The sequence below is a fragment of the Peromyscus eremicus genome, chromosome 4, assembly GCF_949786415.1.
Source record: "Peromyscus eremicus chromosome 4, PerEre_H2_v1, whole genome shotgun sequence".
In the NCBI taxonomy this organism is placed as follows: Eukaryota; Metazoa; Chordata; class Mammalia; order Rodentia; family Cricetidae; genus Peromyscus; species Peromyscus eremicus.
In genome coordinates this window covers 58,706,691-58,730,901 of record NC_081419.1, presented here as the reverse complement: position 1 = coordinate 58,730,901, position 24,211 = coordinate 58,706,691, and the positions used below count along the sequence as shown (strand labels likewise).

General features: G+C 40.1%; 1 protein-coding gene across 1 annotated transcript in view; it reads left to right on the top strand.

The window, feature by feature from the left end:
• Positions 1–9,081: 9,081 nt before the first annotated feature.
• Nckap1 (NCK associated protein 1) overlaps positions 9,082–24,211 on the top strand; it is an 81,557-nt gene continuing 66,427 nt past the window's right edge. Inside the window, exons 1-2 of the mRNA XM_059260792.1 lie at positions 9,082–9,221; positions 21,572–21,682. Of these exons, the coding sequence (XP_059116775.1) occupies positions 9,114–9,221; positions 21,572–21,682 (219 nt within the window). The 5' untranslated portion in view covers positions 9,082–9,113. The remainder of the gene's footprint in view (positions 9,222–21,571; positions 21,683–24,211) is intronic.

Below are 24,211 nucleotides of genomic sequence, written 5' to 3'. Positions count from 1 at the left end.
TTAATTAGCCTGTTTCTATTAATCTAAATTCTATCATTTGGCTCAGTTACCTTTCCTCTGTCCTGTATGTCCAACGTGTTCTGCATCTGGTTGGTGTCTCTTGAGCCCCTAGATTGATCCTGCTGACTTCCCCTCTCTCTGCTGGAAATCCCGCCTATCTTCTCCTGCCTAGCTATTGGCCATTCAGCTCTTTATTACACTGTCAGGACCAGCCGACCTGTCGAAGAACAGCACCTGAATAGGGGAGTGAAGATTAAGAAAGAAAGAGACAAGAGACCGAAGATAGAATTGGGAGGGCTCTCATTGAGCAGCAGCCCCGAATTTATTTCTCATAGCCTTTTTATACCCAAAGCAAGCGGGGCAAAAGACTTTCTTACCATGGTTCAAGAAACAAACATGCATAAACACATCCTTAATTCTCAAAACATCTAGTAAACACACCTTTGGCCAAACATCCTGTTATTCAGCCTTGAGGAGAAAAAACAAGCTTGAACTCTCTGACCTTAAGTCAAGATGGAATCAAGCCACAAGCTAGAATCACTGTGGCTCTCACATTACATCAATCACAACAATACATCTTTACACAGTGTACAAATATCCCACAACATTTCCCCATTTTTGTCTAAATAAGAAGGGAAAGTTTTAACTCTAACATAGTAAAACTATATACAATAAGAACAATTAGCCAGGTGGTGGTGCTCACATCTTTAATTCCAGCACTCGGGAGGCAAAGGCAGGCAGATCTCTGTGAGTTCGAGGCCAGCCTGGGCTACAGAGTGAGTTCCAGGAAAAGTGCAAAGCTACACAGAGAAACCCTGTCTCAAAAAACCAAAACAACAACAACAACAACAAAAGAACAATCATTAGGTAAGAATTACATTCACAATGTCCAGTCCATTTGTATTTAGTAAATTTGGAGAAAGTACTTCATTATCTATCCTATCTTAGTGAGTACAAAGTTTTATACCTAAACCACTTTCTATCATAACTTGTATTAGTATCCCAAGAATATCTTTTTAGACCTAAAAACATTCCTTAGATAAACAACTTAAACTTTTATGTCTCTCAACCTTATGCATTTTACATCTCTTACATAAGTTTTGTTTCTGAATTGGGTAACAAGGAAAACTGTATAACTATCTAGTCTTCAACCCCATCAAAAACCTAAGAAGGATAAAATATTACCTGAATAAACAGGAAGTGCAGAGTAAGCAACTTTCAAAGGTATAGAAATGACAGAAACAGCTGGATGCCTGGACAGTCACCCAAATTTCCGCTACAACATTGGGGCATCCATCTTTGGTCTACAGGCTTAGTATATATGACAGATTTTTCTGTGAAGCAGGAATTTAGAAGAACTGCCCTACCTTGTCTTGGCAAAGTTCAGCAGTTGCCTTCTTTTGCATCCTGCTTATTGAATTTGGAGAGCATACTGTCAGCAGTCGAGGCAAGGGCAGTTTCTTTGCCCAGTGGCTAACTTTGCCACATAGAAAGCAAACTCCATATGGAGGTTCTTCAATGGCCATCATACTTTTTTGAAGTAAACTGGTGCTGTCAAGAGCAGATGTGTTTCACTGTCACGAAAAGCCTTATGTTATGAAAACACCTTAAGTGCCATATTTAAGACAGAAACTTCTGCCTACACAGATGTCCTGCACAATTCCCATCCTTATGTGGCTTATTATTTTTTTTATTACTTTATTTTTACTTTAAAGATTTTATTATTTTTAAACTATTTTTTTCTATGACTGTCTATACTCATTTTTTACTGCATCTGTTTAAAGGTTTTCTTGGTCTGGACCGCTTTGTTGTGTACCTGCAGCCTTTTCTGACAGTGTAAGCCAAGCTTTAAACCTGCTGTGCAGCTCCACACATGGCACTGACTGGCTCAAGCCCACAGGCAGCAGCAGGGAGCCATGTCTCTGTAGCCGAGGTGGCCTGAGACACTGTGCAACTAGGAAGCCCAGTTTGGCTCTGTGTTTGCATGTTTGGAACTTTTTAAAAAGAGCTTTCTCAGGTTCTATGTGGAAATATGTACCTCCACATTGGATGCTATATGTAAGGAGTCTTTCTCTATCCTGCCAGCCAGCTACCAAATAATGACATGGAGACTTCTTATTAATTATGAAAGCTCAACCTATAGCTTAGTGTTCCTAACCAGCTCTTATAACTTAAATTAACTGATTTATATTAACGTATATTCTATCACGTGGCATTACCTCTCTTTCATCTTGCACCTCCTGTTTCCTCTCCGTGTCTCCTGGCATCTCCCGTGAGCCTCAATTCCTCCCCCTCTTCCCTTTTCTCCACGGAAATCCCACTTATACCTCCTGCCTAGCTATTGGCCATTCAGCTTTTTATTACAAAAATTACAGCAATACATCTTCACACAGTGTACAAATATTCCACAACAGGCTGGGTCAGCTAACTGATTTAAAAAACCGTAAAGTAAGAGTCTTCACAAAAAAGGAAAATCAAAACAAACAAACAAAAAGCCAGTAAGACAAGAAAAATCAAAACAAAACAAAGCAAAAAGTCCACAGAAGCAAAACATGGGAGTTCTTTTGTGTTGGCCAACCACTCCTTGCCCTAGAGCGTGGTTGATGTCCTCAGTGACACTCCATTGGAGGAAACTGATTTTTGCTTTGAGGGTGGGAAGGAGTTGGGGAGAAAGAGAATGATAGAGTACACGAAGTTGAGTTGTAAGGAGGTGGGAAGGATTTAGGAAAAGTCAGGGGATGGAAAAACAGGATCAAAATACAGTGAATGACAAAATAAAAATCTCCCACAACACAGAAAAGCTCCAAAGGCTATGGGGCTGCAGGATGCAATTTCCATGTGAAAAAATAAAATAAAATACATAATCAAGAAAATCCCTTCATAATTAGTAAAGAGTATTACATAAGCAATTCTCTGTAGTTTCTGGAGAAAGCAAAGCTTATGTATCTGTTGTACCTGTCAAAAATAGGTCATATATTCATTAGCTATGAACTGAAGGATGGGAACTGAAGGAAACATTCATGGAGACTGGATGGGGTTAGGGGACTATAGAGGAAAATGTAGATACTTGTTGACCAGATGAAACAAGATACAATCTTGCCCAACTGATCTTTAGTACTATTACAGTAAACTTCATGCATGAATTTCAGAGTCAGAAAGATAAGGGATTCAATACCAGATCTGCTATTGTCTATGGGGTGGCCCTTCTGCAGTTGTAAATTAGTTATCTACATGTCAGTTTTGTTATTATCTCATAGTACAGTGCTTGCTTAACATTCATCTAGGACCTGGGTTCTATACTGCAGCATTGTAAGCAAAGAAAAGTAAACAGAAGGGTTAGAATGACAGAAGGGAGGTTGTGTGTGTGTGTGTGTGTGTGTGTGTGTGTGTGTGTGTGAAAGAGAGAGAGAGAGAGAGAGAGAGAGAGAGAGAACAAGATTATACAACATCTCAAATGTTTCTTCTTGAGATAGGTAGTATGCTTACTAAAATTTGACACATAGTGTAAGAGTTTCTAATAAACACTAACTTAATTTCTATTCCTTATTTTATTTTCTTAATACAGAGATTACATTAGTTAAAGAAACTATTATCATTAAAATCAAGTTTTGCTGCAGTAAATCCATCCCCCAAGAGGCCTCAAATCAATTATTGTACACACGTACACACACACACACACACACACACACACACACACACACAGCCTATTGAGCTGTTGCCTGCAGGTGTATTTGTTTAGGGCTGAACACTTGGAATTGGATTCCCGATCAGGGAGCTCATCCTTGGAGAGGACTAATTCTCCCTCTCCCAGCAGTCATTAATTAATTGACTGCAGCTCTTCATTTAGGGGTAGAGTCTTGTGAAATTTCCCCAACCCACAATGGCATGTCAATTGGTGTTATCATTGTGCAGGTCTTGTTTAGGTGATCATATTTTTGAAATTTCAGTGTGCAGCTTCCCAACTATATCCAGAAGATACTATCTCACAGCAGATGTTCTGGTCCCTCTGGTTCTTTAAATCCCTCTACTCTCTCCTCCGCAATGTTTCCTGAGCTTTCAATGTAGAGATAGTGTTGTAGATGTATCAACTGGGGGTGAGTACCCCACAGCCACTTATTCTCTGCATTTCACCAGTTGTGAATCCCTGGCATAGTTTCTATCTACTGCATAAAGAAGCTTCTTTGATGAGAAGTGAGAGCTACATTTGTCTATGGGTGTAAGTAGTAATATTTAGAATGCAGTTAGAAATTATATTGGTTTGGAAAAACTGCAGTAGTAGGTTCTTCTCTAGGGTCTATGACCTCTCCAACCAGTTATTTAGCTAGGGTTTAGTACTAGGCAAGACTTCTGTTTTACTGAGTGGATCTTAAGTCCAAATGATAGTTGTTGGTTACCCCCAAAACATAAGTGCTACTATTGCACTCTTGGGGATATCTTGTTATAGTGGTCTTTGTTGTGGTTGGTAGGCTTTATATCTGGGTAAGACTGTTTTTCTTTCTTAGCAGCTTGTATACCTACCCATATTATGAGGGCCAGTCCTCAGGTAGGAGGCTTTCAGATCAGTTCCAGCTCAATTCTTTGAAGTCCTATGATGGGGATGTTGTTCTGTATATTATGAATATGTCTTGCTCTGACTGGTTGAGAAATAAAGCTGTTTGGCCAATGGTGAGGCAGAATAAGTTTAGTCAGGACATTCTAACTAGAGAGACAGGAAGAAGGCAGAGAGAGATGCCAGCCAGCCACCCAAGAAGCAACATGTAATGGGATGCAGATAAAGCCACAGAAAACGTGGCAAAACATAGATTAATAGAAGTGGGTTAATTTAAGATATAAGAGCTAGCTAGCAAGAAGCCTGCCATGACCATAGTTTAAAAATAGTATAAGTCTCTGTGTGTTTACTTGGGTCCGAGCAGCTGCAGGACTAGTGGGTGAGAGAGATTTGTCCTGACCACGGGCCAGGCAGGACACAGGAAAACTTTCAGCTACAGTCCTATATCTGAAATGTGTGGTGTCTTCAGCTATAAAATCTTACCTTTAAGTTCTGTGAGGCAACCAAGGACAATGGCTATAACCTACATTATTTGGAATATCTCTTCAATTCCCTTGATTAAATGAAAATAACCTTGATTTTTTTTTATTACGTGTGTGTGTGTGTGTGTGTGTGTGTGTGTGTCTGTTTAGGACAACTTGTGGAAATGATTTCTTTCTTCCTACCATGTTGGTCCCAGGGATTGAACTCTGGTCATCAGACTTGGTGGTAACCTCCCTTATGCACTGAAAAGTCCTGGCAGCCCTGTAAACATTGTGTGTGTATGTGCGCGTGTGTGTGCATGTGTGCATGTGTGTGCGTGTGTGCATGTGCGCGTGTGTGTGGTTCCCTAATGTCTTTTACTCAAATGGATTTGGCTTATTACAGTGTCAGGTTAATTTGTCTGAAAATTAGTTGTATAAAAATTAAGTAAGATTAGTGTGCTGGCTGGTTTTATGTCAACTTGACACAAGCCAGGGTCACTGGAGAGGAGGGAGCCTCAACTGACAAAATACATCCATAAGATCAGGCTGTAGGCAAACCTGTAGGACAATTTCTTAATTAGTGATTGATGTGGGAGGTACCAGCCCATTGTGGGTGGGATCACTCCTGGGCCAGTGGTATGGGTTCTACAGAAAAACAGGCTGAAGCCAGGCAGTGGTGGCACATGCCTTTATTCCCAGCACTCAGGAAGCAGAGGCAGGTGAATCTATGTGAATTTGAGGCCAACTTGGTCTACAGAGGGAGTTCCAGGACAGCCACAGCAACACAAAGAAACCTTGTCTTAAAAACAAAAAATGAAAGACAAGAAACCAACAAAACCAAAAATGAAAGGGGAAAAAAAAAAGGAAAAAAGAAAAAGCAACCAGGCAGAGAAAGCCATGAGGAACAAGCCAGTAAGCAGCACTCTCCCATGGCCTCTGCATCAGCTCCTCCTCCAGGTTCCTGCCCTCTTTTAGTTCTTGTCCTGACTTCTTTTCAAGATGGACTGGGATGTAGACGTATAAGCCAAATGAACACTTTCCTCTCCAAGTTGCTTTGGTCATGGTGTTTCATCATAGCAACGGTAAATGTGGTGGTTTGAATAAGAATGGACCCTTAGGCTCATATATTTGAATGCTTAGTCACCAGAGCAGCACTATTTGAAATGGATTAAAAGGATTTGGAGGTGTGGCCTTACTGGAAGAAGTGTGTCACTGGGGGTAGGCTTTGAGGTTTCAAAAGCCCGTGCCAAGCCTAGAGTCCCCCTCTGCCTTCAGGTCAGGATGTAGTTCTCAAGTACTTCTCCAGCACCAGTCTGCCACGCCACGCCATGCTCCCTTCCATGATGATAAAGGACCAAACCTCTGAAATTGTAAGCAAGGCCCCAATAAATGCTTTCTTTTATAAGAATTGCCTTGGTCATGGTGTCTCCTCATAGCAATAGGACAGTGACTGCTGTAGTCACTACAACAGTAACCCTGATGAAGGCAATGAGTATCTGCAGACTTCTTCTATTGGATACTCTAAGGTATAAGCAGCTGCAAGTATTCAAGTTCATATGGAAACCAGGCATGGTACACGTGTCTATAATTTCAGCAGTCACAGGAGGCAAGGGAGGAAGATAACTGTGGTGATTTGAATGAGAATTGTCCCCATAGGCTCATGCTTGAATACTTGGTCCCCAGTTGTGGATCTATTTTGGAAGGATTAGGAAGTGTGGCCTTGTTAGAAGAGGTGTGTCACTAGGAATGGATGGGCTTTGAGGTTTCAAAAGCTCATGGCATTCCTAATTAGGTCTCTCTGCCTCCATTTAAGGATCAAGATGTAAGCTCTCAGTTACTGCTCTATCACCATGCCTGCCTGCCATCACGTCCCCCACGATGGTCATGAACTCTAATGCTCTCAACATAAGCCCCCAATTAAACTAGTTCTTTTATAAGTGGCCTTGGTTATAGTATTTTATCACAGCATTAGAAAAGTAACTAAGACAACCACCAAAAGTTCAAGACTAGCCTGAGCTACATAGTGAGATGTTATTATAAAACAAAACAAAATAAAACAACCCTTTCTACCTCAAACCACAAAGAAACAAAAGATCATCTGGAAGCATGATAGCCTTTTTTGAAGAATAAGAATTCTGTTCAAATTTATGTGTCATTTTCTTGCTCTGTCTAGATAGTCAGAGTTCCGCCTGAGCTGAGCCCAGATTGTCATTTAGGACATTTTCAGTGGCACTGTCATTCTGGGGGCCTGATTTGGACCTAACACAACTGTCCATAACTCCAGTGCCGGGAGATCTGACACTCTATTCTGGACTCTGTGTGTACCAGGCTTGCACACTGTGCACTAACATACTTGTACGCTAAAACATTCATACACATAAAATAAAAATAAGTGCATCTTGAAAAAAATACTGCTACCCATGGAGACAGAATTGATTCCTGGTTTCCCTACAGACACATACTGCTTTCTACCTCCAGGGCCTTCACATTTTCTTGTCTGGCTGTCCCCAAATTCACAGCAGCTTTCCCTTCCCAGTTTCCTCTTAATTGTCTCGGGTTCCGATCCCAGCCTCTGGTAAATTTAAATGTTAGCTACCAGCCTGGCAAGTAGCTGAGTAAATTAAATTTCCCAATTAGTTAATAACAGAGTAAATAGCTCAACAGATGGTTTCTGAGATGGAGGGGAGAGAGAAAGGAGCAGGAGAGGGAGAGTGAGAATATACATTGAGGGTATGCAGCTCTATGCATACTGCACACTGACAGATAAACTTTTGATTTTTTTTTCCCGTGGGACTAGAACTCTTAAACAATATTTAAGGAAGATCTATTCTGTGTACTCCCGTGGATTTCTGTAAGCTAGTAGATACAGTAGCTTTTTAAAATGTCTTAGAAACTACTTGTTACATTTCATTGGAAAGTTGCTTTGATGAATCCCATATCTTATTAACCTCAGACTGCCTTTTATTCAAGGTGGTGGGGCATTTCATGATTGATTTAAGTTAATGACTACATTATAAAATTAGCTCATATTAGTTAAAGCCCCAAATATCCAAGTGACCTGAGTCCCCTGCGGTGGAAGTTTTCACTCTAGTCATTCACGTGGAGACACAATTTGTTCATGTTTGAAACCCTGAGTGATCAGGAGTGGACCTGATGTGCGATGGGAGGTGTGTGTGTGTGTAAAAGTAGAATTGCTTCCCGAAAGGACTGGGGTTTAAGGTGGAGGCTGGGGGCGAACCCTCCTTCACCGAGCAAACATTTTTTTTTTTTTTTTTTTTTTTTTTGCCTACCACATGCCAGATGGGTGCCGGATGGGTGCCGGTCCTTGATAATTCTCTATTCTGATCATCTCAGGAACTCGAGTCGCCCTCACTTCCGACCTCCTTCCTCCGAAAGCCGGCCGGAGGCGGGAGCGAGGCCCGGGAGGTGGCGCGGCGACGCCGGTCGAGCGGAGCACACATCTGCCGCCTTCTCCCGGGAGCGTCTGTCAAGGCGTGGGAGGCAAACACGCTCCGAGCCGCCAGCCCCCTCTCGGGGGGAGTGGGGGAGAGTCTCCCGAAACACACCCTCCCCGCCCCGACGCCGCCGCGGGTCCTCGGGGGGGCGGGGAGCGGAGGCAACTTTTGGGGAAGTCGAGGAAGGAAGGCGGCCCGGGGGTCGGGTCCCGGGAGCCGAGGCCGGGCGGGGCGCCCAGGAGCGCGGGCCGCAGTTCTCCCGGCGGCCTCGCGGGGGCGCCGGCGCGGCCGATCAGGTGACCGAGCGCCGGTCCCGGCTCCGGGGAAGCCGCCTCGTTCTCAGCCGCCGCCGCCGCCGCTGCCGCCACCGCCACACCTAGCGGAGGAGCCGGGAAAGGCGGCCCCGGGGTGGGGGGGAACTGGGGTGGAGAGCGCCGCGGGTGGAGGCGGAAGGGCGGCGGGCGGAAGCGAGCGCCGCGGCTGCTGTGTCACGGCGCGGGTGGGCGCGCGGCATGGGCGCGCCGCGCTGAGGCGGAGGTCGCGGGCGGGCGGGCGGGCGGGCCTGAGGGAGGCGGCGAGCCGGGGAGTTGCGCGCCCGGCGGCTGCGGCGGCGGCGGCGGCGGCGGCGGCCACGGCGGCCGCACCATGTCGCGCTCCGTGCTGCAGCCCAGTCAGCAGAAGCTGGCCGAGAAGCTCACCATCCTCAACGACCGGGGCGTCGGCATGCTCACGCGCCTCTACAACATCAAGAAGGTGCGCACGGGCCGGCGAGGCCGGGCGGGGTGCGGCGGGGGAAGGAAGGAAAAAAAAAAAAAAAAAAAAAAAAAGGCCGCGCGGGCGCGAGCTCGGCCTGCTCGCGCGGGGGGCCTCCCTCCGGGATGCGCCGCGGCCTAGCGTGAGCGGCGGGGCGGGCGGGCGGGAGCCATTTCCTGGCTCCCGGCGGCGGGAACCGGCCGGGCCGCGCATGGCCGCCGCCGCCGCCGCCGCCTCGGCGCGTTGGTTTGCGGGAAGGGGGAGCGCGCGGCCTTCCCGGGCTGCGGCGAGCGGGCCCGGGTTTCTTGGCGTGTGAGTGTGGGAATGTGGCGACCGACCCTCCGCTCCCCACTTGGTCACTCGATTTTTTTTTTCCCCCCCTCGGTCGCTGAATAAAGCCCCCCCCCCCCTCCACCCCTCCACCCCGACAGCATGTTGACGTTTAGGATCATTTCATTTTGGAGATGGACGGGAGGGGGAAGTGAGGGTGGAACCGGTTTTCGTCTGAAATACTTGTCGGCTGTGAGTCACTGGAACAGGAATAACAACCTTTCCTCTCTGCTCCTCCTCGCTGTAGTTTTCCCAACCCTGTCGGATTAGCACCGTTCCTTAAAGTACAATGGCTGTATAAAATAAAGACGAAATCTGTGCCCACTGCTGTTCCCTTCGCAGCGTAGTCCGATGATTTGAGCAACTAGCCAGTGGATCTATTGGAAACCCGTGTCTTCAGATTAGGGAGTGGAAGGCAGTATTGAAGTTGAGAAAAGTAGAGATTTAAAAAAAAAAAAAAATAGGGAAAATGCCACATTAACTTACCTTAGAGGAAAACAACCCCAAATCCACTTATTTTAGGACAGCTTTGATAAGCCTCAGTGAATTTAATAGAGAAAAAGTACAGTTTATATCTCTACGTCCTTGTGGGTTTCTGTGTATTTGTGTCATTTTTTTTCCATAATCTCATTTTTTAAAAAAATATAACGTGAACTATTGCCCTTAGACCATACCAATCGAGTATAGGTTGTTTGTGAGTGTTGCTGAAGATGCTTTTAAAAATTCAAGTCAGTATAAACTTGTTTTGCTCCTCCAAATTGATTTAGACACTGTAATTCTGAAGCACACTGTTTTAAGTCAGTAATGCTAAACGTTGGGAAAGGATAGCTGTGTTGTTCTGGTTACCCACTTGGTTTCAATGAATTTTGGTCTCTAAACCCAGCATAATCTGGAGCTAGGATGTGCCCATTCAGTTTGTGACATGACAAAGCCCTCTGCATTCACCCCTTGATTGTAACTTTATGGGGTTAGGAAAAACTTTAATTTGAGGTAGTATGAGTTGCATTGATGACAACTTTTGGATTTCACTGCTTAAGAATTTTGGAAATCAAGTTCTATATGGACTGTGTTTAAAACAAACAAAAAAAAAACCCCAGCAAATCAAATGTTACTAAAAGTTACCAGACGTGTGGTATTGTGGTTAAAGGAAATGGTTTTGATGGTTTTCTAGAAGAGGAAGTGAGAGTAACATCAGAAGTGGTTTGGGTGTTTGAGCAAAATAACTTTCTTTAATGCAGTCAAGTCACTAAACATTCTTAGAGGATAAATATAAACAGACTCTTAATACTTCATTTTCATGGGTAATAGTAGATGGAATTCTAAGCATTTAAACTCATAATTACAGTTTGCTGCCTTTTTCAAAGTGTTTTTCACTTCCTGTTTTGAGAAACTTCAGGCTCTTGTGTTGACTACTGGAATGGGAAATAAGTGAATGTAACCATTATATCTAATTGTCAAGCATTTTGGGTTATTGAAACGTTGTATTTTAGCACCTATGTATAGTTAGTTTCTTGAAATATTTTGCCTACTTGGCTTATGAATTTCTTCTGAGAAGAGTAATTCATTTCTTAGGGCATTTCAATACTAGGGACATTATCTAGCACACAAGGCTTTGATTAGTACTCACTGAAGTCGACTCTGTGTGTGTGTTAAATGCATCTGATATTTATTTTGTGAGAGGAAGAGAGGGCAAGCAAGCAGGGGTGTGTGGAGGTTAGTGGGTAACTTGTAAGAGTCTGTTCTCTCCTCTATCTGGAGGGCTTCTGGGATCAGACTGGGTAATCAGATGTAGCTGCAAGTGCCCTTCCCCTCTGAACCATCTTGCTGGCTCTTTTGATAGAATTTCGTGTTTTAGCCCATGGAACTGCCTGTCTGTGTACCCAGTTGGCTAAGGATTGAAACATTTGTTCAAATTTCTTGCCAAAGAAGTAAGATGTGTTCATGTGTCTATAAGGTTCATGTTGTCTGTACTCTTACGGCAATATAAATCACAATCTTTTTATTTGTTTTTATGTTCTTTAGATTTTTAAGTTTTATATGTATGAGTGTTTTGCCTGCATGTACTTCTGTTCCACCTGTGTGCCTGATGCCCACGGGGACCAGAAGAAGGTGTGAGAGCCCCTGGAACTGGAAGTAAAATAGTAATCAGCTTCTACTCATGTTTCAAAACCTGGCACTAATGTCCGTATCCATCTTCTTTTCTTTCCCAGTCTAAAATCTTTAAAGTCTCAAGTCTCCCACAATCCTACTTACACACTGCATTTGGTTAACTAGCTACACGTCTTTCTCTAATCAAGAAGATATGAATGTCTTGACACTGGACTTAATATACCTGTTTCTCCAGTGCTAAAGGAGACATTCAGTAGACGGAGATTAAATGCGTGGGGGGAAGCCCTCTCAACATCGAGACTACTTAAAAGATGAGCTTATAAGGAAACATTTCCAAGATTCTTTTAAGAGATTATTTGAAGTTGTCATATATACAGATCTGTTTACACATTAACAATTTAAGGCTTTATGAAGTTTGATATTATTAAAATACCTCAGTGTTCTGCTTCAACAGGGAATAGTTTCATCATTGTCTATACATTTTACCAAAGCCTACAACAATATTGTTAAATTCTTGGTAATGGTATATTCACTAACAAATACAATATTGAAAACAATGAGCAAGAAATCTTAGGTGTGTGATTACTATTAATTAAACTATTAAACAAACTTTGAGTATTATTAATGAAACAAACAGGCTAATCATGATTCCTAATTTTATTTCGTGTATTGCAGGTTACATAGTTTTTCAGTGTACAAAGTTATTATTTGACTTTGTGATTTCATACCCAAGACAGCGCTGGAAAACAAATCCCAGAGGCTGTGCTTGCTAGACATGTTCTGACACCAAGCTAAATTCCCAGCTTCACTATTTGTCTTTGAAAATAAAAATCTAAAATGAAAATTATGGAAGAAAAACTGTATTTCACTGTTTCTCTTCATTCTCATTTTCTGTTTTCTATATACTTCTCCCAGTTTAAGCAAAATGTCCTATTTATTTCTGTAAGTTTCTTATGTGGTTAGTTTTTATCTTGTACACGTTAAAATGCACCAGGGACTGAATCTCAGCAGTAACCATAAAGGGAGCTGAGGAGAGAGCTCATTTAGAAAAGAGTTTGTTAACACAAGCATTGGAGTATGAGTTTAGTCCCCAGTACTGACCTAAAATTTCAGATTTGTAATCCTGTCTCCAGGGAGATAGAGACAGGTGGATTCTTAGAGCCTGCTGGCTAGTCAGCCAACCTAATCTAATCAGCCAAATCAGCCAGCCCCAGGTCCCAGTGAGAGACCCCCCCCCCCAAAAAAAGGTTAGGTAACTCCTACGGAATGACACCAAAGGTGACCTTTGGCCTCTACATGTGTATACATGTGCACACACCTACAGTTGACCCATGTAAAGAAAATCACAAGGAAAATAAACTTAACAGGCAAAGTTGATACAAAATATATTTTACCAAAGAAATTTGAGTTAAAATTTTAAATTGCTAGTTTAAAATTATTTCTCCTTTTAATACATTACAAAAATCAAACAAATCTCCACTAGTACTCACTGATACACTGATAACATATTGAAAATGGTCTTTTTATACAAATTTCATCACAAATAATCCACAGTAAAAAGAAAAGTTATGCCTCTACGTGTACATTTCTGTAAGGTTATTGGCATATTACTATTAATTGTATATTCCTTTTAGATGTTTAAAAAGTTGAATTGGCTCTATCCACAATCAGATTTCTGGAGAAGCTACTATGAAAATTTCAGGAGCAGTGAGATGCTCACTGAGTAAAAGCACCTCTGCCAGACCTGGTGACCGGAGGAGGATTTAAGGTCCCCATGGCAGAAGGACAGAGCTGACTCTGGAAAGCTGTCCTCTGATGTCTACGTGTGCTCCATGGTACATGTGAGCGTGTCCCCTTCCACATCTCTCTCTCTCTGCACCCCCATGCACACGAAATAAATAAATGAATAAAAGATGAGATTTCCTGAGCTGCATGGATGGCCCAGCACTTAAGAGCACCGGCTGCTCTTCCAGAGGACAGGCTTCGATGGCCAGCACCCATATGGTAGTTCACAACTGTCCTTCACTTCAGTTCCAAGGGATCTGACACCCTTGGCTGGCCTCTGGCAGCACCAGGCATGCCCACAGTGCACAGGCAGGATAAACAAAGATCAAATCCCACACCTTTTGTTCAGTAGAATAAAGGTACAAAACATGTTCTAAAATACTCATGCTGATATTTTTATTTTTTAATCTCTCTCTCTCTCTCTCTCTCTCTCTCTCTCTGTGTGTGTGTGTGTGTGTGTGTGTGTGTGTGTGTACACACCCCAGTCAGGCAGAGGGCAGCTTGGGGGAGGGTGTTCTTCTCCTCCATTATATGGGTGTTGGGGATTGACTCCAGTCATCAGGCATGGTGGCAAGAGTCTTTAACAGCTGAGCCATCTAGTCAACCTTAATTTTTTTTTTTTAAATAGGCAAACAAACTATACTTGCCTGTAGCTATCGTTTTCCTGCCTGGCCCACAGTCAGGGCAAATCTCTCTCACCTGCCCTCAGACCCGACCAAGTAAACACAGACTTAAATTGGTTTCAAACTGTATGGCCGTGGCAGGCTTCTTGCTAATTGTTCTTATAGCTTAAATTAATCCATTTCCATTTATCTATACCTTGCCACAGGGCTCGTGGCTTACCGGTATCTTCACATGCTGTTTGTCATCATGGTGGCGGCTGGCAGTGTCTCTCTGACTCAGCCTTCCACTTCCCAGCTTTATTCTCCTCCTTGCCCCGCCTATACTTCCTGCCTAGCCAACGGCCAATCAGTGTTTTATTGATTAATCAGCAACACATTTGCCATACATCCCACAGCACTTCCCTGTACTTAGAATTTCTTTTCCAAGTCTTATGATATTGTGTGTTGACAGTCACAGTCTAGGTAAAGCTTTAGTACTAATTTGTTTTAACCTTGAACAAATTATTTATCCTTGGCTATAATTTATAAAGTGAGATTAGTAGTTTTTACCTACAATTGAATAATCCTTTATTTCAGCACACATTAGAATTGTCTTGGAAGAACTTGAAAAAGTCTGGGTCTTGGCTTGACTCTAATGAGTCAGACAATAGTTGTGATGCTGAGAAGCTCTGCTATAAGAAAAAAGTGGTGCAGTCCTTACTGTCTCGAGTTCTTCCTCAGACAGCTGTTCATTGTCAGGATTCAGTTTGTCAGGTTATAACTACATTCTTGGAAGGTTGCACCAGGCTCTCTTTCAATGCAAAATGTCTTCATGGTATGCACCTGCCCTCAGGGCCTGTTAGGTGCCGGACCTACATGTTTTTTAAAGTCTTACTAGCCCTGCTGGTTGTAGGCCAGCACTCTGTTGCTCTCTATCTCCAGTCCTCAGTATTACTGATTTTCATCCTTGGAATCTTAAGTAGAAGTTCCAGTTCTCCCATGTGGTGCAATACTGTTATTAACATCATATTTTGAGAGCTAAATGGGTTTATTTATGTCAAGTATTAGTACAGTGCCTGGTAAAAAGGGATAAGTGAACTTGGAGAGATGGCTCACTGATTAAGGGTTCTTACTGCTTTTCCAGAGGACCTGAGTTTGGTTCCTAGCTCCCATATCTGGCTCACAGATACCTGTAACTCCAACTTAAGGGGATCCAACATCCTCTTTCGGCCTCTACAGACACCTGCAAACAACACCCCCCCCCCCTTAAGCTTTAAAAAAGGAATAAACAGGATAAATGTTGGCTACTGTTACTCTGTTTCTGGGTCTTAGAACAAAGCAGACACTTCATAAATGTTCACGCCACTTCCCATTAAGTCCAGCTCTGTTCCACCTTTAGAAACATTTCTTAAGTACCCTTTTCAATACTTGAGAGTATAGTTAGACATTAGTGTTCATACAGAGTAATTGCAGAAGTGTGTTCTGCAGTAGTTCTTTTTTTTTTTTTAAAGATTTATTTAGTTAGTTTATATGAGTGCTCTATCTACATGTACAACTTTATGTCAGAAGAGGGCATCAGATCCCACTATACATGGTTGTGAGCCACCATATGGTTGCTGGGAATTGAACTCGGGTCCTCTGGAAGAACAACCAGTGCTCTTAACCACTGTGCCATCTCTCCAGCCCCCCCTGCAGTAGTTCTTTAAAGATCTACTTAATATTGAGCACAAGTATGTCAGTGTGTAAAATGTAAAAAAAAAACAAACCTTTGTTTCATAAACTGAGATATTCTGTATATTGGAACTCAGACATGGAAGAAATGTAGTGACATAGTTATCTCCTTGTGAATTGGATAGTTGTTAGAAACTTTAGTGTGAGCCATTAAAATTATTTTATTAACTTTTTTTAGATTTATTTGTTTTATGTGTGTGGTTGATATATTATGCACCCCAATAAACTTATCTGGGAGTCAGAGAACAGAACAGCCACTATATTAAACATAGAGGTTAGGCAGCAGTAGCACATGCCTTTAATCCTAGCATTCCGGGGGCAGAGACCCATCCATATCTCTGTGAGTTCAAGGCCACACTGGAAACAGCCAGGTATGGTGACACACGCCTTTAATCCCAGGAAGTGATGGCAGGAAGCAGAAAGGTATATAAGGCATGAGGACCAGGAACTAGAGGCTTTTAAGCTTTTAGGCTTTTAGCAGCTGTTCAGCTGAGATCCTTCCAGGTGAGGACTCTTCTAGAAGCTTCCAGTTTGAGGAAACAGGATTGGCTGAGAAGTTGGCGAGATGAGGTTAGCTGTGGCTTGTTCTGCTTCTCTGATCTTTCAGAATTTACCCCAATAGCTAGCACTGAGTAATTTTATTTAATAAGACCTTTTAAGATTTGTCTTACATATGTGTGTGAATGTTTTGCCTACAAGTTTATATGTGTACCATGTGTGTGCCTGAGGAAGTCAGAAGAGGGCTTTGGATCCCCTGGAATTGGAGTTATGGATGGTTGTAAACCACCACATGTGTGCTGGGACTCAAACCAAGGTCCTCTGCAAGAGCAGCAAGTGCTCTTAACTGCTGAGCCACCTCCCCAACCCAGAAATACAAAAAATTTTAGGAAATAATTTTGAAGAATGTAATGGTTTGAACCTCTTAGATCCTGATTTTCCCAAGATTTGTTCCTGGAGAACAGAAATTATAATTTCTTTATCTTTAGATCTGCAATTACTATCTTTAATTAAGAGCTAGAATTATTAATAAAATTACATGAATTTGAAAGCATTTCTAGTAATTTCGACACACTTTTCTCTCAGCCTCTAAACTATTAGTGAAGTATTTATTTTTTTCCCTGCTCAAACTCGAGGAAAGTTTAGAGTAGAGTGTCTGGCCAAAATATAGGAGGCACAGGAGAAAAAAATTGGAATAGGAACCACTGATTCTGCAATTCTTGATTGTACTATATTAAAAAAAAAACTTACCAGATTAGTCAGTTTTGAGCAGCTGAGTTATGATAAGAATGTAGTATATTTTTATATATCGCCTTGGCATCCATCTAGAGATACATCTTCTGGTATTGAGAATTTAAGTTACAGGTTTGTATTTAGGTCCTGCTGATTAGTGATTAAACCCTTGACTAGGTCACCTTTTTTCTCTGAAGCCCTTCTCTTCAGGTAATCTGTAAAGCATGGGAGCCTTTGAATACGAGAATTGCCCAGTAAATGTTGCTTCTACTCTCTTATTTTTGCTTGTTTTGTTGTTTCTTGAGTTTCGTTAATAATCTTTTATGAATAGGTAGTGGGATTTTGAGAGTGCATTATTTGACCTTTTTTTTTTTTTTTTGTCTTGGTAAGTTCTTAGAAAAACATGTAGCTTTAAGCATGTAAAATTAAGCTGTGGTATGTAGTGTTAGCTGTAAACACTTGAGGAGAGGACTAAAAAGGGTTTCAGTGGTAGGTTTGTGGAAAAAACTATCAGATCTTGTCTTAGTGTTTCTAGTCAAAGGCATCTATTTTGTGACTTACATAATATATGTTTTCTGGAAATCTATTCCTGGTGACAACATTCGATTTTGGTTTTGTGAGAAAATTAACTTATAGATGTTGAATTAGCATTATGAATGTAAAAATGGAAATCCACATAGATTGAAAGTTTTACTTTAAATTGAGAAGATGTGATTTAGAACTTATTAAATACTTATGTTTTAGGCATTGAGATAAGCACTTTACCTACCCTATAATGTATATTTTAATGTTATGACCACCTATACGATAGGTAATATTAATATCTTTAAATAAATCAGATGGGTTGTGGGCCACTTGGGCCAGAAGACAGGTCCTCTGCCCCCCCCCCCCCGCCCCCCTTCTTTCCTTTCCTTTCTTTCTATACTGTGCATCCATACTGGGGGAGGGGAGGGGAGTGTGCTCAGCATGCTGGGCAAGCATTGAGTTACATAGCCAGCCCATCAGAATGGCTTTCAGGCTAATGTGGCTAGTCATCAGGCCTCAAGGATCTGCCTGCCTCTGTCCTCCCCAGTGCTGGGGTGAGAGGCACACTGCTCCATGAGCTTTTGCTTGGTTACTAGGATCTGAACTTGGGTCCTCATGTTTGAACAGCAGGGACTGGGCCTGATGAGCCATGTCTCAGCTCCTTTTGTTAATGTGTTCAGATTCAGTCTTTGTTATGGGGCCTTTCTGGATGTATTAGTACAGACAGTTTTAGTAGCTAAGTGTTGTGATGTTTGTAGTTAATAAAAATCTGTACTTCTAGGATGACTAATTAAAAGTAAAGGATAATTATAATTTTGATAGCATGAAATGCTTTCAAATATGTTGACAATTTCTGTTCTAAAACAGTAGTGGGGAAAATCAATCTTTATAGACAGATTTCTGGCCCGTTAGAATTTTCCTGCTATTGTAGTATTATGTGGAAACCATAACTGAGTTACAGTCATAGCTCCTTTCTAGGGTGTATCTTACCTAGGTAACTTAATCAGGTTATAGTTTAGTTTTTCTTGTACTTTTTCCCCCTGAGTATTCCTCATATAAATATCTTTCTTTTATTAAGTAAATATGTTAAGTAAGTTGATTTTAGAAAAAGTAGAATGGAACTTGTGTATATTCCTTTTATTTGTATTAGTTTTTTATTTTTATTTTTCATGTTCATGGTATGTGAAATACACCTATAAGTTCTTCACACCCACAAACACACTACACCTCTGTAGTGAATGTAGAACTTTTAGGACAGGTTGTAAATACTATCTCCAGTTTAGTAAAAGAAGACACCAAGAGATGAAGGATAAAATCATTAACTCATACTTTACAGCTATGTGACCTAGCCGGGACTTGAACATGGGCATCCTGTTTTAAAACTCATGTTCTTGGGCTGTAGGGATATAGTGGTAGAATATGTTCTTAGCATATTTGCATTCATGAGTTCAATCCTCAACACCAGAAACCCCAAATAGAACATAAAGCTATATTCTTCCTGTAAGTAAAACAAATATAGTATGTTAGACTCTAGGATAAGTAAAAGAAAGGGATAATGTGATTGAGAGAGAAACTTAGGGTTGTTAAGGAAGTTACACTAAATGTGTTGGTTCTAGATACCGTGCTATAGACCATTACTGATGATCAGTCTCCATAGTAGACTTTGGCTTAGGTGATTGTCATATTCTTTATTATAACCATTCCTAATAACGGTGTACATTTTTGAGCACTTATGTGCCAGTCCCTTTGTTAAATGCTTTACATGGATTACCTAAGCTCTTCAAACATTCATAATGACACTGTGAGGTAAGTACTCTCTCTCCCTTGGGCCTCTTACAGAAGAAACTGAGAGTAGGAAATGTTATATATGTAAGGCCCCGGAGCTAGCGAGTGGTAGAGATCGGAGCCTAGCTGCTTAGCAGAATCTGGTGTCACCTCTCAGGGATGCTCTTACAGAGGCCCACTGAGCAGCATGCAGAGAAGTTATGTATACTTTTATTTGTCCACTGAACTGAAATTCCTTTCTTATTTTGTTTTCAATGTAAGAAGAGCTGCTTATATACAGATTTCTTTTGTGATCTTGGGAAATGTGCATTGTTTTATTGATAGCTGCTAATACTGTTAAAGTTAATACCTGGATTTTTAAATAACTGGAATAAATATCATGATAAGTCAACGTTGAGTCACTTTAGGATTCGGTACTGTCATAGGCATGCTTTATATAAGGAAATGGTAATCTGTAGCTATTTTTAAAGGGCAGTTTCTTAGTTGTATGAGTCTTGGTTATGTGAATCTAGTTTATGTTATATCTTGAAGAAAGAGGACAAATTAGAAGACCAGTCTATAAAAAAACTATTTCAAAGAAATTATAGTCTGAGGAAAAGTCAGATTATGCTAATATTATGTAGAAGTGGATTTGCATAGTAGCCTTGTCAGTCTCATTAAAGGTTAAGTTCTCAATTTAAAAAATGGTTTGATCTAATTATACTAAGAATGGGTACTGCGTTCCTATTTCCAGTTATAAAAATAGGAATGTTTTTTATTGGCTTTCTTTTATACTTTGGCTTGGAAGTATATTTGAAAAATAGTTTCAATTTGAGCTGAAGTACAAAGTTCATCTTGTAACAATTCATTTTTATTCTTGGCTACCGTTTCTTTTTAAGGTATGTAAAATTTCACTAATGGTCTTTGCTCCTATTTTTATAGCTGCATGTAGTCTTTATTTTTCCTTCTTTCTAGTATTATTTTAAGTTGATTTAGAAAGGCCACCAAGATACTGACATGGTTGTACACTTACACAGTAGTATTTAATCTATATGAATACTATAAACTATATATATCGACTGTATAATAGAACTCGCTACTTAAGTACCTTATAAATTGTAGCACCATACAGTTCTCATTTTGTATTGTTATCCGTAGTCTGCAGTGCATAAGTTTTCTACTGAAAAGTATGTCATATTTGACAATCATTGTTTACACGTAATTTTCTCTCTTTTTATTACAATGCTTCCCCAGCAAGGACAAGTTTGGAAGGTTTGCAAAGCTTTTCACCTTCCCTCTGCCCGCTTGCCCGCTTTCAGATCAGTCTCATGTTTCATAACTTCTCTTTCTGTAATCCACAACATAGCCATGGTAAACTAGAAGGTCAGGTTACTGTACTGTATCTCCTCACATATGGCAGACATCACTATAAAAGCATATGCTTTAAAAATGGAATAAAAAATTTAAGCAAGAATGATACGATTTTTGGTATTTCCCTAAGAAAAAGCATCTCACATAAGCAGTTAACTGTCACATATTGTACTGTTGGTTCTTCCTGTTAATCCTTCCCAGTAGCATTTGTATAGTGGTTTCCAGTTCACTGCAGAGGAGGTTGTGCTGCTGATGGGATCAGATGGAGACCTTGCCATTATTCTGTGCTTATGAGATAAAGGACAGACGTAGGTGCATTGCTTGAGGTGCTGCTGGTATGAGGGAACACAGTGTTGTGAACGCAGATGACCAGAGGAGCAGGCAACATGTTAGGAGTGTAGGCCACCTTCAGTGTTAGCAGCTTCCAGTTCTTTTGAACTAGGACTCTTGTATTAAAATGTTGATATCAAATGAGGAAAACATTTTGGAAAAGACATTTTCAGACATAAGCCTTTATTTTATAACACTTAGAAACATTTCTAGGACTTTACTTAGTATTTGATTTTGTAATACTTTATTAGCTTCAGATGAATACAATCCTACCTCAAACCAAAAAAGTTTTTCATTTTCTTTTCCTTTTTTTAGGTTTGAGCTTTTTCCTTCACTGCTGTTCTGCGCTAACTGCTTTAAAACTTTCCATGCGTTTTTTTCAGTAGAAGAACATCTCTGTACTGTCTCCCATCGCATATTTCAGCTGTGATAATCCCTGCACTTTGCCTGTTCATTTTATCACCTGCTCACCAAAAACAATAAATCTTTCTAATTTCTGATTTCAGATTTGCTATTCTTCCTTGATTTTAGAAAGATACATTTCACTCTTTTTCATTACTGTTGTTTTTTTAGGCATGTGGAGATCCCAAGGCTAAACCATCCTACCTTATTGACAAAAACCTGGAATCTGCTGTGAAATTCATAGTCAGAAAGTTTCCTGCTGTAGAAACACGCAACAACAATGTAAGTTGTCCCAATTTTCTACTTGGTGTCACCCATCTATGAGAAGAGCAATGTTCAGTGGAGTGTTGTGTCTCCCGTTTATCTAACTATGTGCAGCATTTTCATACACAGAGTTTAGACCTTACTTAAGTGCTTACAAAGACAGTATTCATATCTCTGAAACTAGAAAAGCTTCCAGCTACATGTTATGTGGAAAATGTTAAATTTTAATTTCTTACACTATTTTTTTTGAAGTTACAGTAAGAATAGTTAATGTATAGATAAACAACACCCCAAATGTGTGTGTGGTTACTTGGGGCATCTTGTAATCCTTATATCATTAACTTAATTTTCTTTTAAGGTTGGCAGTGGCTTCATAGAGCTTTTATTGCTTTAGTAGGCAGCTGTTTTTCTTATAAGATGTATTTGCTTCCCTGGCATTTTCTTGGTTTCCAAAAGCATTTCTGGATTAGTGAGGTTATGGTGCTAAGGTCTTTATTCCCATATTAGTTCCACGTGGAAGTTTTCTCTTGTAAAGTTTGGTCATATTTAGTCTTTCTGGTGTGTTTATCTGGGGGCAGTTTTTTATAGTAATATTATGAATAACCAGTTTTAAAATTTAGTTTTACTGTAGCATTTTTGTAAGTTTTATTGACTTGGAATCTTTTCACAAGACATCAGTTTGCTTTAATTTTCCCTAATATATCCATACTGCACCCCTTGCTTTCTTTTTTGCTTTCTATAAAAATTTAGTCTAGCAATTTCCCCTTATTATGAGCATCCCAGTCTTGAGAATTTATTTAAAAGATACATTGTCAGGTTTTATCCTCAAATGATAAGTGATCATAGAAGATTGATATTTCCCTTGTTGTAAATACTTAAAACATTTCAATGTAGAGCGAAATGTTAGCCAGAATTAGTAAAAATAAGTCAAGTGCTATAAAAAAAGTCTTGGGTTGGGTTTCTTCTGCTTTTTAAATATTTTGTTAAAGTTTTTTTTTTTTTTTTTTAAGTTTTGGTTGGTAAAAATCTTGGTTTTATAAAAGATTGTATTAGTATTTTATAATTGATTATATAAAGTAATCACAAAGGTCTTGATAAGAAAAATTTTATTCAAAGCACACACTTTTTAAAAGGCAGTTATTTAATGTAGATAATTAAAAAAATAGCATGATGGTATTTCATTGAATAATTTCCATAAAATCAAAAATTAAAACAAAGTAAATAGAAAACATGTATTCATCTTTATTGCATAGTAAATATTTGCATGATCTGCCAGGTGTGGTGGTGCACTCCTTTGGACAGAGGCAGGTAGCTCTTGGTGACAGGCAAGATTGGTCTACATAGGGAGTTCAGGCCCCCAGGACCACATAGTGAGCCTGTCTCACAGTCTCTATGGAAAAGACAAGTGTGTTAGCTGTGAACATTAATTTGCTCTTTCTTCTGAGAGATTATATACTCACCCGAAATGACAGTTTTAAAGAAAATCTGTCACTTAATTCTGTAAATACTTATTCCTAATAAAGTGTCTGACATGAAAATCTCTTAAATTTAGCATGTTAATTTTCATATGGCACATTTACTGAATGTGAGATCTTATTAGGAGCTGATTAGGTATTTATGAACTGTTTAGTAATAATAAACATTTTCTTAAGCTGATTGATAATCGTCCTCAGTATGCTTGGCAAACTGCTTGTGATAATAATGCTCTGCTGATCTTTGTTTTTTAATACTTTTTCTTGCCTTTTCAATATTAGAAAATTGAAATTTTTGGTAAACACTTTATTGAGATATATACACACGCTGTACAGTTTACCTCTGAAGTGTACAGATGAGGGTTTTTAGTATCTGCACAGAATAATGCTGAGCCACAGGTACCATACTGTTGTCCCACGTGAAATAAACTGTTCATTGGTTTTTAGTATATTCAACAACTCGGTCAATTCTAGAGCAGTTAATCACCCAGAAGAAATTCTGCTTCCTGAGCATTCAGGATCCCTAATTCCCTGCCAGCCTCCCAGTTGTAGGAAAGCACTGGTCTACTTTCTGTGTTTGTGCCTATTCTAGAACTCTTTTGTAAATATAATCTGGACATGTCATACTTTGTGACTTGGTTCTGCCATTTAGTACAATGTTTTCTAGGTTTATCCAAATGTTAGCAGATTTCACACTACATTTCTTTTTATTGTAAAAATTATCCCACTGTGAACATAAAATATTTTATGGATTCATTCACAAGTTGATAGATGTTTGTATTGTTTTTACTTTTCTTGGCTTTGAATAATACAGTATTTTGAACATTTTTGTATGTGTATGTGCATATATATATATATATATACACACTTAGTTTGCTTTTAAGGCATACATTTATGAGTAAACTTGCTCTGATAGGTGTTTATTCTTTGTTGAACTTATAAAATTGATAATGATGTTAACTATTAGGACTATATGTACAATTAACTCTGCAGAGCCTGTTTGTCATTTGCTTTTACAATTATTCTGTATATGATATTCTGTGCTATCTGTTTTTTGTTTGTCTTTAAATACACA